The sequence below is a fragment of the Pristis pectinata genome, chromosome 3 (assembly GCF_009764475.1).
Source record: "Pristis pectinata isolate sPriPec2 chromosome 3, sPriPec2.1.pri, whole genome shotgun sequence".
Lineage (NCBI taxonomy): Eukaryota > Metazoa > Chordata > Chondrichthyes > Rhinopristiformes > Pristidae > Pristis > Pristis pectinata.
Window position 1 is genome coordinate 51,554,084 of NC_067407.1, and position 19,792 is coordinate 51,573,875.

General features: G+C 40.3%; 1 protein-coding gene across 2 annotated transcripts in view; it reads left to right on the plus strand.

Moving 5' to 3' along the window:
* dennd1b (DENN/MADD domain containing 1B) overlaps nucleotides 1–19,792 on the plus strand; it is a 239,983-nt gene that overhangs the window by 115,114 nt on the left and 105,077 nt on the right. For both annotated transcript variants that reach the window (XM_052012640.1, XM_052012641.1), the window contains exons 6-7: nucleotides 9,153–9,222; nucleotides 13,371–13,451. In XM_052012640.1, the coding sequence (XP_051868600.1) occupies nucleotides 9,153–9,222; nucleotides 13,371–13,451 (151 nt within the window). The remainder of the gene's footprint in view (nucleotides 1–9,152; nucleotides 9,223–13,370; nucleotides 13,452–19,792) is intronic.

Below are 19,792 nucleotides of genomic sequence, written 5' to 3' on the forward strand. Positions count from 1 at the left end.
GTATGCATGTCAGTTAGAATGTGGAAATACTGAAGTTGCTGTCAGTGATATGATGCCAGGCTGGACTACATAGTTTCGCAATGGATTTAAAACCAATGGGAGAGCATGTGTTTGCCTAGTACTTGCACTGAGAACTCAATGGAAAATTCTGTGCCATGTCTGAGGAGATGCTAGGGGCAATGGATGGGAATAGCTGAGAGATGTCAAGGTAATAGTTTGTCAACTTAAAGAGTTGCTAACTGGATTAAAAAAAAATAAAGTCTTACTAAGAATTTTTTAAAAACAACCTCATTAATGCCTTGTCAATTTAGATTTTTAAAAATGTTTTAAGTTTTTTTAACATTTACAAAGTTAGAGTTCTGACAGTTTGAAAAAGTTTTAATGTGTTTGGGGGAAAAAAAGGGTTGGCAAAAAGATGACATCCCCAGCTTTGACTGGAATTGTGACGTCGCAGTCTCTCAGAATTTTTCCTCATTTTTGTGGGTGAGACCAGTTCCTATTCTCCCCAGCCCCCACCTCCAACAAGTGCGCTTCGTGTGTTCGCTGGAGGGAACAACATGTTAGTCCTCCTGTAGGAAAAGCCTTCCCATGTTTTCTTTAAGTTGGCTCTGGGAGGCTGGTAAAGATGTGCAATTTTTTTCATGTATAAAGGTCAGCAGTGGGCCCTGTTCACTTGAGACTAACTGCAAATTCCAGGCTGGTACTAAAAATCACTGTCTAGGAGTCAGCTGGTGTACTGTCTAACTCTGGGCACAACATTTTAGGAAAATGGCAAGTCTTTAAAGATGGTGCAGAGGAGATTAATTAGAATAGCAGCAGGGTGAAGGATTTAGTTATGTGAAAAGATTTGTACAATTGGTTTGCTCTTAGAGCAGGAAAGGTTAAAGGGAGATTAAATAATAGTGTCCAAAATTATGTGCAGTTTTGATGATGCAAATAATGAGAAATGGCCAATACCACCGGTAATGAGCCGGCACATTTGAGGTGATTGCCAAAAGAACTAGCGGGAATATGAGCAAGTGTTTCTATTACTACAATGAGTTGTTGCAACCTGGAGTGCTGCTGTAAGTGCTGGAAGCAGGTTTAGCAGTAGCTTTCTGAAGATAATTGGATGCATACTTGAAAATAAAACATTTGTGTGGACCTACAGAGGAGGAGCCGAGGAGTAGGATAGCTCCATCAAATGGACCAAATAGGTCTTCTGTGTTGTATGGTTCTACAATTTCATTCATCAAGGTAAACTGGAAAGAAATTATCTGCATGCAAGGTAGTGAAGCAGAAGATTCAGATTTACAAACCAATATATCAAGTGTAGATAGTAGCAGTGGCAGATTGATGCATGCAAGGGAAGCATAATTAAATGTACAGGGGACAAAAAATGTTGAGTAAATATAAAATGGATACTTTGACACTGGATTATAATTGAATCTCATGAAAAGTATGATTTAAAATCAGAGAGAGATGTACATGGGAACAGGCCCTTTGGCCTTTGGTGTCAGCACTGACCATCAACACCCATTTATACTAAACCTATATTAATCTCAATTTTATTCTCCCCACGTTCCCATTAACTCCCATCAGTTTCTACCACTCGTCAACACACAGGTGACAATTGACAGCAGCTAATTAACCTGCCAAGCTATATATCTTTGGGATGTGTGAGCAAACTGAAGCCCCCAAAGGAAACCCACACATTTACAGGCAGAACGTGCAGACTCGACACACGAAGTGCCAGAGATCAGGTTTGAACCCAAGTCCCTGGTGCTGTGAGGCAGCGCAATGCTAGCTCCGCCACTGTGCCACTCCTAATTAAATGATTTGAGAATGGTTGTTAATGGCACATGAATACAGGCGTTTGGGTGTATGAAATTCAGTCCTTGTTAAGTCTCTGCAGATGTCCATTACCTCTGATCACTTTATGAAAGATTTAGTTGTTGCCTAGTGATTGTCTAACTTAAAGTCAAAACATTATCATGAAATACTTCAGAATAACTACATAACAGCTGCAAACCTTGTGTACCCTGATACTACATTGAAGCAGCAAGATTTGAGGAAAAAAATTATCTCTATGGTAACAATAAAGTCGTAACTTTGAAAAGGTAATTGGATATATTTGCACTTGTTTTTGAGTGCGGCATCCAAGAGTAGAGTGTATTCCTTGTTGCTTGGAGATGTGGCTCAGAGCAAAGACTTTCTGCAGCCTCGCTCCAGGACCGTTTGTAACACAAAAATCTCATGGCATGACATGAGGTTTTGGATTGGTTGCGGTACTGTGGATTAAAGCAAATTGTCTTGGAATGGTATTCATACTTGATGCATTACATTTTATTGGAATAAAGCACAGCCAATTCCCTTTTTCTTGTCCATCAAGAGATGATTATATAGCACAGATATTATTCCATCTGAGGCTTTTAGGAAGGAGTGTATTAGAATTTATTCTGACTATAAGTACACGAACACTCAGTCACTTATGTAGGCATGTACATTTTCTTCCAAGATCTGCAGGTCTATTTTAACGCTAACTGGGCTATTCCCAAGCAGAGACTGTGGTTTTGCCTTCAGCAGAGCAGAACACTGGTGACAGGATACCCACAAGACACTATGCCAGTGGACACTTCATGGAAGACCATTGAAAGTCCTGCAGTTTTCCCTGCTCAACTTTGGTGGCCCCATTGAAATGAATGGGAGAATTTAGCTGCTGTTGGAAAGGAAAGCAAAAGGTTTTTTTTAATTCCACTGAAGTTAACTTCAGTGTTTTCAATTGCTTTTAAGCATGTGTGTGTCTTGAGTCAACAACATGCACAAATATTCAATGACAGTGGCAGCTTTGACTACAGGTGAGCTGGGGTAGGTGGGGCCTCGCTGGCTCTGAAAGCCGTTCTGTCAAGGGTGTTGGCCACCTGCTCTGGAAAAGACGCAGCAGGTGATAGATATATGGAACCAGCTGCTGGAGGAAGTGGTTGAAGCAGGTACATTAGATACATTTAAGTATGTGGAAAGGTATATGGATGACAAGAGTTTCAAGGGATATGGGCCAAGTACTGGGAAATGGAATTAGCTTGAACATACATCTTTGTTGGCATGGACAGGTATGGGCTGAAGGACCATTTTCCATGCTGTATGACTCTGTGAAAGGTCCTGCACTGGCCTGGGCCACACCAGAAGAAACGTTGGAATCCAGAGCTCTGACGACCAGTGATCTCAGGACAGAGATAGATTTGCCCCTTGTGTAAAACCACAACTCACCTCTCCCACCATATCATGGAAACGATTTGTTCATGAGTCAAAAAGTAATTCAGCTTCAGAAGTGCATTCCATGTTAACCAAGTTTCTCAAAAGCAGCTGCATTTACAGGGGAGACGAAGAAGACACAGTCTACTTGCTTGCATATTATCCTCCTCCACCTTCAGATAAGCTGCTTCATGTTTTGCAAAAAGACTCCTCTGCACTGATAAGTGACTGATGGTAGAACTATGTATTTAATTGACTTCTCAACTTAGTACTTAATGCATAGGTTGACCTTCCTGAAATGATGGTTGAAATGTATGAGGATTAAAAATGAGTTTATAGAACCTTGATTTAAAAAATAAACTGTTTCAGTGTCTACATAATTTTTGAAGTTGTCAGAAATTAACTTCATGGTGGAAGTGCCCCCCTCAAAATACTGTCCTTTAAGATTTTTATAAAAATGTCATGCTATTTAAACTTGACAGTTTCATACAATTTAAAATATTTTACAACCATTAGGTCTTGTTTTTACAGTAGGAAAAAAATCAAGGAATAAATACACTGGTAGATAAATTTTGACAGCTTAGTATGACACTGAAGTACAAAACTTTGTTTATACATCATCTTTGAATCAGGGTAAAAAAATTAAAAATTATAAATCATGAAACAAATCAGACTGATTAATCCAGCGTCAAAAGTGGAATCTGAAAATCCCTTATTTTGCACTGACATGCATAGTGACTGAATGTAATATTAGATGATATTTACTGTCATTGCTTTAATCAGATGAAAATACTTGTTGCACTCAAAGGTAACTGCTGGGGATTGAAAAGTGCTAGCTGTGTGAAATCAAAAGGATAAATACCTCAATAAAATGTTCTAAATTAAGATCGTCATGCCATTGTTGATAGGATCCTAAATTAAAAATCATCCATTGTATAAATTATGCTTTGTTTTTGAGGTTGCTTTCAAGATTAGTTAGGTATGTCTCAGTGGTTGTATTCTGTGAATCACTAGTTTACGGATTAGCTCTCACAACAGAATCTTGACAAGGCTATCGAAGCTCATCTCTGTGCAGCACTGAAGGAGTGTTGTGCTATCAGAGATACTGTCAGAAGTACTGTCTCTCATTTGAGATGTTAAACCAGCTGCTATCTCAAACAGAAGTAAAAAAATCCCGAGGTACTATTAAAAATGGGTAGAATTCTGGTGTCCAGGCCAATATTTATCCCTCCGGCAACACAATGAATGATGTGCACAAATTGACTGCCATGTTTCCTGCATTACAATGGTGATTATGCTTCAAAATATTTTAATAGTTTGAGACTACTTCAGGATGTCCTGATGTCATGGAAAGTGGTGTTAAAATCCAATTCTCTATTGCTTCTCTTGGAAGCATTTGAATTTCTTTATCATCAGTTTTCTTTTAAAGCAAACTTGACTAAAGTTTCTGTCCATTGTATTGGAGCATCAAGCCCTTCACAAATTTCCATTTCTAATATTTAATACTTGACATTAAGTTTTGAAACTGGATATATTGTGAGATGAACCTTTCTGATGGAATAGTGTTGGAGATGGTTGTATTGAATTTAATCCATGCTATAAAATGTGATCTGTTGATCAGAAGCCTCTGAGGTATGTTTAACTTTTACTTTTGATTGCTGTTCTTTAATTTTTGTTCGTGTTATCAGTCCTTATTGATGAAGCATTTATAATTCTACTCAGACTTATCCTTAGTGCTTCTGCAAGCAGTGAAATACAGATGTAGTTAAATCTGTGTAGCCTTGCCAACCAAACAGAAGCAAACACTATTATCTACCTGTGTGATACCTCCATTTATATTATTTTCAGATAATAGAAATTTCATGATTCTTTTTTTTCTTAGTTAATTAAGACCACATTTTTGGGGAGTAGAATTTATTTAATCTTCAAACTAAACAATAGACATCCTTTCATCATGGGCCATATGCCTTGGGCTAGAAACAAATGTTCCTCTTGTAGCAATACAGCCAGCTATGATCAACATTTACAGAGTTCAGAGTTTCTGAAGAACTAGAAGTATTTGTTTTTAAATTTGAATCAATTGTGTGCAGTTTTTCTGTGGCATTCACCCAACCACTGGACCACCAGGAAGAGTTTGTAATTCCATTTTTGTTATGTCCCAGGTGTATATTCTTTTTGCAGGAATCACATTTGCGGGTTGAGAGTGTGATTGCTGTTCAGAGTTTGGAGCTCTACAGGGAAGCAATAGCTAACGTTTGTTGAAAATACAACCAGAAATCTTCTGTGTTTTGATTGTGTTGAAAACTGCACTGTCTTCTACTGTGAAGGTAGCAGCTGGTCTGAAGGGTTCATTGCAGTCATTTTTAAAAGATGCCCTCTTACACAATGTACAGATTGGCATATTGATCAATTCTATGGCAATTCTGAATAAATTCAGAGCTCAGTGTCAAGGAGTGAGAAAGTGCAGAGACAAACCTCTCTCGGTCTCCACATGTGGTGAGATATGGGGAGGTGAGCTGAACCCTGTATGTCAACTGTTCCACTCAAAAAGCTGCAGACTTCATTCCTCTCAGTCTAATCCACAGGGGAGTGGCATGGTTCTCTTCAATTTCCGATGCTAGATTTAGGTTCAGCAATTCTAAAGAGCAGCCTGGAGCACTTCAAAGGGTGTGAGCACAATTGTGATCCTTCCATCTCACTGCTTTGTGTGCCGGCCTTGCTCTGCCTGAGGAGGACCACGGACTCTCATGATTTATAGACCATCACAACTGCTACTGAGCAGAGAATCCTTACAGCGGTGTGGAGCTCCCCTGCTTGCTCTCCCCTCACAACCATAAGCATGTGGTTTAAATATCAGTGGGAGATGAGCCAGTTGGAAAGGGTGATGCAGGATCTTTGCCTGGAGCTGGGAAAGCACATCTGGAGTCTTTCCTTGGATAGTTTTACAGCAGAATTCCCATCACTCCTCACAAAGCATCCCCCATATCAATGAGAATAGAATGATGGTGCTCAGGAACCTGCTCTTGGGACTTAGAATTGATATTTAATGTAATAGTAACTTCAAAAGTAATTGAAATGATGAACCAAAAGCACTCTTCTATACACAGTGTCTGTGCTGAACCCAAAGTGCTTTATCATATCAATTAAAGTAACATAAATTCAAACCATCAAGTGGTAAACAGTTGCCAATAATCAAAACTTTTGTTAATATTGTGCAGGCAAATCCTATAGTTGGAGCAGTTTAAATTCAGAAGACTTCATGCTTTGATAATAGTTAGCATTATGCCTTCATTGTGTCAGAAGAAATTCCGTGGGAGTTATTTTATTAATTTGTTCATGAGATGTTGACGTTGTTGGCAAGACCAGCATTTGTGGCCCAGTAATAATTACCCATGAATTGGAGTCGGTTGTAAGTCAGACTGGGTAAGGATGGCATATTTCCTTCCCTGAAGGACATTAGTGAACTAATGGGTATTAGGATAATTTAGAGATTTCAAGGTTTCCATTACTAGTCTGAGTAATTGGAAAAGACAGCACATCTGTTGCATTGGAAGTTGTATTTATTGCTGTCAGTAGGGTTGGGACTGGCACACAGCTGACAGAGGGATTTACTTAAAGCAGGAAGCGTGCAATTGCAAACCAACTTTTTGAAGGCCAATTTGGGATGTGAAGGGCTTAGAAATGCCAAAGAATGGTTACAAATTCTTTCTGTTTAAGTAAAGTAGAGAAATTAATGGTGGGAGGTGGCAATGCATCTTGGTTTTATTTTGTATTACAAGGCATTTGTGCAGGGATAAATGGCAGTGAAGAGCATTAAATGAACAGAGTTCAGGAGGATTGCATGAGTGTAAGACACAGCCCAAATCTGAAGGTGTTTCTTTTGTGCAAGTAGATGTAAAGTGTTGGTGGACTCCACTGGGAAAATAAGTAAGAAGCTCAGACATTTTACAGGAGCCCCAAGGCTCAAGAAGGCACCTGCAGTGCATCTGATAGGCAGTAAGTTGTAACGACTGAGAAGTGAGTTGGTGGGCAGATGATGAGCAGGGAATTGTGGAACATTGAACCTGGTGACCAAAGGGAAGCAGTACTTGAAAGAGCCTCTCCCCAGCACAGCAGCATTTCAAAGGGGAGATTTTGTTTAGATTATATGAATCATGCAAGAGGACTGAAAACAAGACATCTATCTTGGTTTTGCATTTGACCGAGTCTTTTTGAAACTGAACGGGCAATCTAGGGGATTAAGATAGGGACACTCAGTAGTTTGCCAGTAGGGGAACTAGACAAAGCAGGCTGAAAGGAAGTTATTGTCGGTAGCTTTCAAGGAATGTGCCGGGAGGGAAGATAAGTGAAAAAGGATGAAGGAGTTGGGGTTGTTGTTCCTGAAGGTGGCAGTGACAGGTGTCTCAGTGGGTATTTAAGTTTATTCCAAGGAACTGCAAGGTAAGGATGTTGGCAGGAGAATAAAATAAATGAGAGGGTTTCATGTCCCTTTCTGAATGCCCCACAGTACTTCACAGCCACTGAAATAACGTTGACAAGCAGTTGTTTAATATAGGACAACATGTGCAGGGAAAGCTCCCACAACCAGCAATATGATAATGATAAGATGTATTTTATTCTTACAGTGATGTTAATTAAGGGATGGTAAAATGGCCAGGGAACTGTGGATATCTTCCTTGAGATGTGAGGTGGTGCATTGGGGTGCTTTGCTTATAAATAAGAGAACAGATGGAGCTTTGGTTTGATGGCTCATTAGAAAGATGGCACCTTTAAGAGTGCAACATTAACTCAATAGAGTGCCAGCCTAGATGTTTATGCTCTGAGCTCTGTAATGGGACTTGAATGCATAACCTTCAAAGCTATAGCAATAGTGGGAACTTGAATTTGGGACTGGTATGACAAAGTATCCCAGAAGAGAGAAGTGAACAATGGTAAAGTTGTATGAGGTTGAGAGATGTGGCCAAGAGAAAAAAATGAGGACAACACATTCAGTAAGGCTTGTGACATGAATAGTGAATTAAAAAAGGAACTTGGGTTATACTGGTTTAACGTGACTTTAAATAGAGTATAGGAAGAGAACAGTCCACTGTTCAGGTTGACACTAGGTTCATGAGGTGAAGCAGGCATACTGTGAATACACCATGGAAGTGTACATAAAGCCTATGGCCGCATTTGGAGTCAGACACAGAAAGGGAATGGAGCTGTCTGAAAAGGTTTGGGGGGGGGGGGGGGGGTGCGGGAAAAAGCAAGATCTGGATTTGCCATTTGAAACACACAGACCAATTTATGGAAATGTAAATTCACTTGAAACTGGGTACAGAAGTGATTCTGTTCCGTTCTGAAGTAAGTAATTTTAGGTGGGAAGTGCCAAGATTCAGTTTTAATCATTGGGTGTTTTTAGTACATGATCCTAATTTGGAGGAAATATATAAAATACTTTGAATAATTCAGCAACTAAATTTACACTGATTTACATATGGTTAATGATTTGCGATCTATTGTATATGCATCTGGTGGCTCATTTCATTTTAACCTTTAATACATTAGGAGAATTTTAATTTTAATATTAAAGGTAACAAAATGACTACATCGAAGATATTTAAACAGTTAATTTTCATTGTGGAAAAGGATTTTTAAAACCATCAGCAGTGTTATCTTGATATAGAAGTTGATGTTGAGGGATAAAAGTAGAGGGAAAACAGCACAAAATCTGAAATGAAGTCGGCATATCAACTATCATTTTGCTTTTTGCTGACAAATAATACCGTGCATGTCTTTTCACAAAGTTTCTATTTTTGTATCTGCTTTTACTTCAGAACTCGTTCACAAGGAGATTTCTGTATTAGTATCATTTCAAGTGAGATGAAGAGTAATTATATTATGCATTTATGACTTAGTGAATATCTTGTAATCTTTTCCAGTTATTTGCCTTGGTTTGAAGTTTACTACAAGCTGCTGAACACGTTGGCAGATCTTCTGGTTAAAGAACAGGTAAAATATTTGCTTGTGCCTCTTACTTTTCATGGTTCATTAAACTTGTTAAATTATGTGACACTCAAATGGCACTATTTCCATTTATTGCCATAATCTCACCAACAAACTTGAGTGTAAAATTTCAAGTCCTACAAAATTCTAGGAGCAAGAGGATGTAATTTTGAAGTTAGAATGGAACACTGTAAGATGAAATTAGAATTGTAACTTGAACCAACAGATGACTACTTGCCCACATCTATGGACAAATTGAAAATGCATCTCTGACCTAACCAAGCACATGGATGATTATTTTCATGTATGTGACAGTGTCTGGTTAACAATTATTAATCAATAACATGTTTATTGGACATTCTTTAAGTTTAGTTCACTGAACTACAGCAATAATAGAGCATGAAACACTTATAGGAAGTATTTGTATTACCAATAATTGAATGTTAAGTGATTCTGTGATAATGATCCATAATTTGCAGTGAATCACTTGTACTTCCCAGTGACTCTGGGGGGTGGGGGGGGGGGGGGGACAAAAAAGTTCACTCTGATCTTGGGCTATTCCTTCAACAAAAGCTTGGCTTAAGTGAGCCTTCTTACCAGTGCAACAACTGGCCATCACAGTAGTGCATCAGATGAAGCCCCATTGTCACACAACCGGCTAAATCTTAAATAACCCACTAAACCATGCACTCTTGCTTAGCTGACTGTTGGAGCTCTGCAGAATTATGAATGTTATTCACATTCAGAAACATTTGCAATCCATTCAAACTATTAAAAGTAGTTGTTTTTGAAATGGAAGAAGAATAATACACTTAAAACACAAACATTTAAAGTCAAAACTACCTATAAACACAATTACTTAACTATTGCTTATCCACTCTCCACTGAAATCATTAGAGTAAAGCCCCCTTTGCCAGGCCTAACCCTCGCACAGATTGTTCAAGTGGATTCCCGGACTCCATGTGAAGTTCAACTTCATTATGCTTTCTGGGAAAAATACCGCAAACAGCTGACAGCAATTTTAGGATTCTGTGTCCATGTAGAAAGTCTGAGGTTGCTGTCATTTAGACCGGGAAATGTCAGCAGTTAGCCAGCTGACTGCCAATATTTCTTCACAAGATCCGTTCCATTTTGATTAACTCTTAATTTTCCCTCAATTTGCCACAAGAAACAAAATATCGATTCCAAGAGCTCGTGTACTGACTAAGATAAGCTTGCAAATGGTCTGAGCATTACCATGCTTTTACTGACTTAATTTGAAAAGCTGTTGAGAACTGTCCTGAAAGCACATCCTGCTTACCATATGGTAGTGATTTGAAAGGATTAAAGGGTTACATTGGAAGTTGCTGCTACTCCTCGGTTTTGTTCTCCAGGTAGTCTCTGGTCTGTGCTATTTAGCTGATAACCTGGCCCAATTCAAATCTTGGAAATATTCAGTATGGAAGATGACCATGCAACAACAGTCCAGGCAATTGCTTTTGGCTGCTTTTCCCTCATTGACCTGCAGATGTTCTGCTTTCAAATATTTACCTAGCCTTTTGAAAGCCACAATTGAAACTGGATCCATGATATTTTCAGGCAGGGCATTTCAGATCATAAACACTTGATGCTTTGAAAACCCTTGCTTCACGCCTTGATCATTCGCCACTTGAAAATCATGTCCTTTGGTCCTTGACCTCTCTGCTACTGGGAACACTTCCACTTTATTTGTTCCACCTAAGCCTGTCAAGAGCTTGTACAGATCTGTAAATCCCTTCTTGAGCTTCTCCACTGCAAGGAGAACAATCCCAGTTTCACCAGTTAATCCTCACAACTGAAATCCCTCGTATTGGAACCATTTTAGTAAATTTAACTGCATTCTCTTTTGGTCCTTTACGTCTTTCCTGAGGCGTGGTGCCTAGAAAGGGACCCAATACCCAACTGTGGGCTAACTGGTGTTTTATAAAGGTTCATTGTATCCGTCTGACTTTTATACTGTGTCACTGTTTGTGAAGCCCACTATCCCAAATACTTCATAAACCACTTTCTCAATGTATCATGCCATCACCTTTAAAGATTTCAGCGCATATACACCATGGTTGTCTGCTCTGAAATCCGATTTAGAAATATGCCATTCCGTCTATACTGGTTCTCCTCCTCCTCCCTGTCAAAATATTTCAATTCACACTTCCTTGTATTAAATTTCATCTGCCCATTCCAGCAGTCCTGAAGTCTATTGGCATTCTCCTTGCTGTTTACCACAGTTAAAATCTTTGTCGTATTTGTGCCACACATCGGCATCCAGGTCATTAATGAAGTAGCAGTGGTCCCTGCACCAACCTCTGCTCCCTTCGTATTTTTCCTCTGATGTATGGTCCAATTGGCCCTTCTCACTCACCATGACAGATCCTGAAATGCCTCCTCCTTCCAGTTTGAAGAACAAACTTTTATGACAGCTGTGTTTTCTCTCTCTGTCAATTCCTTATCTGTTCCTTCAATAATGTGCTTCAATTTATTTGGGATTTTTTCAATTCACACATCTAACTTCTATCACATTGCCTTCATCAACCCTCCTTGTAACCCATTCAAAAACAATCAGATTAACACACATGTGCTGGTTGTCTGTTGTTTATTCAGACATCTGTAAATGCCCATTTTTGTTATTGTTCCTGCCAGGCCTATGGTGGTTGATTTGTTTTGTGATGAATTCACTTTCATTACAGGTATCTTCTCTGGGGCTGTCCCTCCTTCCCTCCTTCCCCCCTCACCCTTTCCCCCACTCCTCTGCTCCGGAAGCTCCCCCTCTCCCCCTCCTACCTCTTCCCTGTCCCCCACTTCCCCCACCTCTCTCCTCTCCCCCACCTCTTCCCCTCTCTGGGCAGGTCCTCCTTTCTCAGTCCATCCATTATCTCTGTAACTTCTCCTTTTACTGACACTTTGATTGCATCCTCTTCCTTGGTAAAGGCTGTTTCAGATTATTCACCAAATATCTCAAACATGCCTCCAGCTTCACGTGAAGGGATCTTTTTGATAGCTCATAAGGCCTGCTCCTTTTAATACCTGGTTAACATTTATATGTCATTGAAAACTTTTGGATTTCTTTTTATGTTAAATGCTAATTTACTTTGATATTCTCTTTTATTTTCTCACTTCCCCTCTGTGTTTACTGTATTCAGCCACATTTTCACTTGTATTTTCAAACTGATGGGAGTCATACATCCACTTTTTGCATTATGTTACTTTCTGTCTCTTTCTTTGTTCGGGAACTCAGGCATTGGTTCGCCCCATGGGAAATTTCCTTGACCATATATGAGCCATCTCCTCTTTGAAGGCTGCCAAGTGTTTCCTCTGCCAATCTTTAACTTCAGGTAATCTGGACCTGATCCCCTCTTATCCTACTGAAGTTAGTGCTCCTTCAGTTATAAAGTTCTGCTGTAGCTTAATCCTTCCTCTTTTCCATGACTCATCCAAACCTTTTGATACTATGATCACCATTCCCCAAGTGTTCCTTCTATGATGTTTGGTCCATTTAGTTCAGCTCATTCTCCAGAACCAGATCCATTTGTGCCTATTTCCTCACTAACGCAATAGCACACTGATCAAGGAAGTTCTTATCAACACTCTTAAGAAATTCCTCCCACTCTGCACCCCACCACCCCAGTTCTTTTTGTGGTATCCCAATCAATACCGAGGTGGTTCCGTGGCTCTCACACCTCATTGTGATGTGTTCCTGCTCCTCATCAGTGACCAGCACTGCCTTTTACTCCCAGTGGATTGTAAAATTTGGAAGTGCTAGTGCCAAATTAAATGTAAGATGTCAATCTGGTTTAATGTATAGATACAGAAGGGTGCCTGAAATAAATCTATGGATGTAAATGTAATTTTATTTTCATTGTTTTAATTAATATCTAATGGATATCTAATATTTTCTTCTGAAAGAGATTAGTGATCTTTTTCAAAAAAAAAACTTTGCTTTTTGATTTGGGTGAAGAAAATAATTACAGATAGCACTTATACTTAGAAGGTTGAATTGTTCCATCAATGGGATGGTGCACAAAAAATTGTTTCTGCTAAATTCTTTCCCTAAATTTTTAGTTCTTGATTCCACTTAAGACGAATTCCAAATATCTGACTTTTACCAGTTTGTGAAAACATTGTTCTCATTTTACTTGCAGGAAAATGACTTGAATGATATTTTGCAAACATTATACAAGCATGATGTACCATTGCCAAATACTCCTGTCAATCTCAGCCTGGTAGGTTTACTTTTGCATTTGCTTGCTTTAGAGTCCAATTGATATTCTAATATTTTCTGACGTTAGCCTAGTTGTGTGTGCCAAAGGTGAAAACAAACTGGACTCCCTGGTATTTTATATTTAAGTAATCCACAAAAACCTTTCATTTCCTGCTTTAGTTTTGAATTTGGCAGTCCACTGTGTGATAGTTAAATAATACCTCTTTGTTATTTATCTTAACTTCTTTCGCACAACTATTTACTTTTGAAAAGCTGAAAGTTTTATTGCATTATGTTCAGTAAAAGAGCTGATGGTGAGCAAATTGTGGTACTTAACAGAAAGTGAAGTTAAATTCAGCTGCCACTGTTTGCAACATTTTCAATTCTATTATTCCTTTTATTAGCATACATTCAGAACTGAATGTGAGTTCAAATTTTGATCTTAGTTACCTGTTGAACTTCATTTCCTTGTTAAATAAATTGGCTGAACATGAAGCTATTGGAGCCGAGTCTGTCGATACAATATTAGATGAAAAGACACAGATGGTTGTCTTTGCACTTTCATCAAGATGGCTGATTTGTTTATTTGAAGGATATTGCTTTTGTTTTTTCAGTAGTCCTGAGTGGCTATTTTTTTTAACTGAAACAGTTGCTGTGTATAATCATGTTATCAATGTATTGTTCCATGTGCACGGTACTGTGAAGTAAAGTAACCTTCCAATCAACTCATTTAATTAAAAGGATGAAATCCTTATCCAGCGAACTAGTGATAAACATAAAATCCGAGAAATAAAAGCAAAACACAAATGTAAAATGAATCTTATATTGTAAAAAAAAAAGTAGGAATCGGTGAAAAGGTTGACACCAATCTCTATATTTGGATAGATTGTAAGGAACGTTAAGGAGATGAGGAGTAGTGGAGATACTTTAGGAGGGAATTCCAGTACAGATATCTCAGAGTACTGAAGGGCAGGAAGTTATTAAAAAGATAACGAAGGGAAATGAGGAGAAGGACTTTATAACTGATGTATTTGTTAACTAGTGGCTACTATCAGTCAGTGAGTACATGGTTATTGGGTAAGTCTTGGTCTGTTAGGCTAAGAGTGATAGATAATTTCTGGTTATGGAGGGTAAACAGAGGAAGTCAGTCAGGATCATCTTGGAACAGAGAATTCTGGATGATTAGGTTTATAGCAGATGAGGTAAGTGGACTTAGTTGAAGTGTAGAAGCAGAAATGGTAATCTGGTCATTCTAAACTCTTGTCCTAAACAATATTTGGGGATATATTTTAGAGAAAACAGACAGATGTATGAAAATGATTTCTATTGTGAAAAGGTTTGGCTGTTTGTTTTACTCACTCCTGATCTGATTTTGGTTGTGATCAGTCCTTATTCTTCAGCAGTCCCTCAGAATTGAAGGCAACTTACTTCACTCCAAATTTGTGAGGTTCTAAGGTGGCAGGTTCTCCCATAGATGGGGCAGATGGGTGGGTAGGTGGTCAGGTGGTGTGCTACTTATGCTGGCTTTGCAGGGCCTCTGTGCATCTCTAACGCACAGACTCGAGTTTCTCGATATCATCCCAAGTGCCTTTTGAGCAGTCATGGGCCAGCAGTTCCCAGAAGTCAGCGGGGATGTTGCACTTCTTCAAGAAAGCTTTGAACAGATTGCTGAATCTTTTGTTCCATCCACCTGGTCACCTCCTCCATTGACAGAACTTGGAACAGAGCATCTGTTTTGGGAGGCTGGTGTTGGGCATGTGAACAACATAGCCTGCTCAATGTAGCTGACTGAGAGTAACTCGTGCCTCAGTGCTGGGGGTGTTGGCCTGGGAGAAGATGTGATAATGGTTGACTTGTCCGTCCAGTATATTTGGGAGGATTTTATGGAAATAGCATTGGGGTTATTTTTCTAGTGCCTCGAGGTGCCTGCTGTAGGTGGTCTAGGTGGTCCAGGTCTCAGAGGTTGACAGGAGGGCAGGGATCACTGATGTCCAGTAGACCAAGAATTTTGTGCCAGGTCTGAGGTCTTGATCTTCAAATACCCTTTTCCACAATCAACTAAAGGCTGTGCTGCTACGTTGATGAATTTTATCATCGATGTCTACTTTCACCGAGATGTGGCTCCAGGGTGGGGAAGTAGTCCATGTTCTCCAGGGTCTCGTCATGAACTATATTAGCAGAGGGCATTGTGGTGTAGTGGTGGCAGGTTGGTGGAGGACCATCGAATTGTAGATGTTAAGTGTAAGGCCATCCTCTCGCATGCTTTGGTGAATAAGTCACTGGTGGCTTGGAACTCTGCCTTCGGTATACGCAAACGCAAGCAATACCTGCATACGATAGCTCGACTACTGAGGTTCAAGTGACCTTGGTTCTGGAGTGCATTTGCCGTAGGTTGAAAGATTTCTCGTTAGTTCTGAAGATTAGCTCCCTGGGAAGTTTATTGGAGGTGAGCTACAATGTTGCAGTGAGAGATTAGTAAAAGCATTGGGACAGTCTTGTTTGATACTGCTCTTCACTGAGATTGGTTCTGTTGCAGACCCAGTGGTTAATATCATGGTCTGAACTTAACCATAGAACCATACAGCACAAAACAGGCCCTTCGGCCCACCATGTTGTGCCGTCCATCAAACCACCCTCACACTATCTAAACCTTTCCTCCCGCATATCCCTCTATCTCACATTCCTCCATGTGCCTATCCAACAAACTCTTGAACCTGTCCAATGTATCTGCCTCCACCACCACCCCAGGTAGTGCATTCCATGCACCAACCACTCTCTGGGTGAAAAACCTCCCCCTGACATCTCCCCTGAACCTCCCACCCATAACCTTAAAGCCATGCCCTCTCGTCTTGAGCATTGGTGCCCTGGGAAGGAGGCGCTGGCTGTCTACTCTATCTATTCCTCTCAATATTTTATATACCTCTATCATGTCTCCCCTCATCCTCCTCCTTTCCAGTGAATAAAGCCCTAGCACCTTAAGCCTCTCCTCATATTCCATATTTCATAATCCATGCAGCATCCTGGTAAATCTCCTCTGCACCCTCTCCAACGCCTCCACATCCTTCCTATAATGCGGTGACCAAAACTGAACACAGTAGTCTAAGTGTGGTCTAACTGGAGTTTTGTAAAGCTGCATCATCACTTCGCGGCTCTTAAACTCAATCCCACGACTTATGAAAGCTAACATCCCATAGGCCTTCTTAACTGCTCTATCCACCTGTGAGACAACTTTCAGTGAACTGTGAATATGAACCCCCAGATCCCTCTGCTCCTCTACACTGCCAAGTACCTTGCCATTTACCCTGTACTCTGCCCTGGAGTTTGTCCTTCCAAAGTGTACCACCTCACACTTCTCCGGATTGAACTCCATCTGCCACTTGTCAGTCCAGCTCTGCATCCTATCAATATCCCTCTGTAAGTTCTGACAGCCCTCCACACTATCCACAACACTGCCGATCTTAGTGTCGTCCGCAAACTTACTAACCCAGCCTTCCACCCCCTCATCTAAGTCATCTATAAATATCACAAAAAGTAGAGGTCCCAGAACCGATCCCTGCGGGACACCACTAGTCACTGCCCTCCAATCCGAGGGCACTCCTTCCACCACAACCCTCTACTTTCTACAGGCAAGCCAATTCCTAATCCACACAGCCAAGCTTCCCTGGATCCCTTGGCCTCTGACCTTCTGAAGAAGCCTACCATGAGGTACCTTATCAAACGTCTTACTAAAATCCATATAGACCACATCCACCGCACTACCCTCATCAATCTTCCTCGTCACCTCCTCAAAGAACTCTATCGGGCTTGTGAGGCAAGATCTTCCCTTCACAAATCCATGCTGGCTGTCCCTAATCAATCCATTATTCTCCGGGTGTTCATAGATCCTATCCCTTAGAATCCTTTCTAACAGCTTGCCCAGCACAGACGTAAGGCTTGCCGGTCTGTAATTCCCTGGACTATCCCTACTAACTTTTTTGAACAAGGGGACAACATTCGCCACCCTGATCCACCCAGAACTTCTCTGGGTAGCCAAATTTGAGGAGGGTGTTCCACACTCCTCCTTGATTGATCACGTCAAATGGTTGAAGAAGGCAATATATATAGTAGCAGGTGCTGCTCCCTGCTTTTTTCTTTGAGTTGTCACAGAGTAAAGAGCATGTCCATACTAAATGGACTGAATCCATATTTATTCAGGCACCAGCTATTCAGCCACTGGAAGGAGGCAGAATGTGCTCAATCTGGTGTACCTGCAATGCAGCAAAGCATTCATTTAACCACAATTCCTGACGAGCAGTGCAATGTACTGATGCTGCCCATTTAAAACAAAATATGAAAAAAGTTATTTGAAATGTTCTATTCCATGGCATAGGCGATGCTACCAGCAAACTGATGCAACACTGATTAAATTTGCAAGCAGCTTTCTCAGAGTGCTAAAGTTGAACTTGAATAAATGAGCAATCTACATTTTAAAAAAACTGAATGATAAGAAATAGCATGTAACAAAATTACTTTTTGGAAACTAGATTGCCATCTTGGGTCCCTTCTGTATTGAAGGACCTTTGTCTCTGCTACACAGGCACACTCCACAGAGTGAGGTAGCTGAGGTGCCAGCAAGTTCCCAGCCAAATGGAGTGGGATGAATCCATGTTAAGTCCTGGCTCCCTCTGGTTTGGTGTGATGTCACGATGGCTGGAAAACTCAGTGGAGTCGAGTGCAACTGGTACTAGTTGAAGGAATGGTAGAATGGTGAGTTGTTGTCCAGGAGCCAGAGTGATGGGGGAAACACCTCTGTCTGTGGAATGCAAGTACTCAACCCCTGAAGATGGGGTGATCTGTGGATGCAGGGTAAATGAGCTATCTGTCCACAAAGGTGCTTCTTTCACCCATTGCCACCTTGCTGATGATGCCTTCCCTGAATTATGGTGCATTGAAGGTTCACAACTTGAGTGTTCATGTTTTCAAAGAGCTATTTATAACAAATACAATGCAAATTAATTTGGGTTTTCAGCATGTATCATTCTTTGCATTTGCTTTTATTGTAATATTAAGTTTTGTTAATTTATGATGCTTCCCAAGTCCTATGAGGTACTACATTATTTCGAGATATGAATGGAACATAGATCAGGAAGCTTTTATTGCTTTTTTTAAGGTCAAACCACATGTAGTGCACTGTGTGTAGGTTGACTGCTCCTCGATCACAGCAAATGTGTTATTATCCTTTTGAGGATTAGAAAATAGCAATGATAATTCCAGACACCTGGAATCGAGCACAAGGAAATATTAAGGAATTTCCTTTGGGAGGGGGGAGTAAGATCACAAAGTTCTCAAGATCAAGGAAGTGAATTGGGAAGTTAAATCGTTCAGTTACATTTCCGATACCAGGAGGAGCCAGTTTTTCCCTTTTTTAGAAACCAAATGAAGATTCAATCATAGAAAATTTATGATACAGAATGAGGCCATTCAACCCCTTGTGACCATGCCTGTCTAAAAAGAGCAATGGAGTGCAATGCAGAGAGCTGTGAGATTATCCACTCCAGTAAGAAAAGTAGGAAAGCAGAATATTATTTAAATGGTGTGAGAATATTTAATGCAAGTTAGAGAGATCTGGGTGTCCTTTTAAAAAAAAGCATGCAGGTACAGTAAGTATTCAGGAAGGCATTTTGAATTTTAAGTTGTTACTGCAAGGGGATCTTATACAAACTGAGGCAAGTTTTGCTGCAACTGTGCAGGATCCTATTGAGATAGAACTTGAGGGCAGCACAGTAGCACAACCAGTAGAGATTCAATGGAGACGTGGTTTTCATCTGTATGCTCCGGTTTCCTTCCATGTGGCCAAGATGTGTGGGTTGTTAGCTTAATTGGTCACTGTAAATTGTTGCTATTGTGTAGGTGAGTGGTAGAATCTGGGGGAGTTGATGGTAATGTGGGAGAATAAAATGAGATCAGCGTAGGACATTGTAAATGGCTGCTTAATGGTTGAGGAGGATTTGGATAGACTGAAGGGCCTGTTTCCGTGCTGTGTGACTGTATAATTCTTGGAGTACTGTGTACAGTTTTGGTCTTGTTAAAGAAAAGATATACTTGGAGGCAATGCAGAGAAGATCCACTCGATTGATTCTCAGGATAATGGGATGGTTTTATAAGGCAAGATTGACCCTATCTTCATGCTGAACTCTTAGATCCTGAGGGAGCTTGACAGGAAAGATGCTGCGAGGATGTTCTCCATTCTTACAATGTTTAGTACAGGGGCGCATGGTTTCAGAATAAGTTGTTGCCCAAATTAGACGGACAGGGAATAATTTCCTTCTCTCACTGGGCTGTGGTTCTTTGGAAATCGCAACCCCAGAGAGATGTGAATGCTGA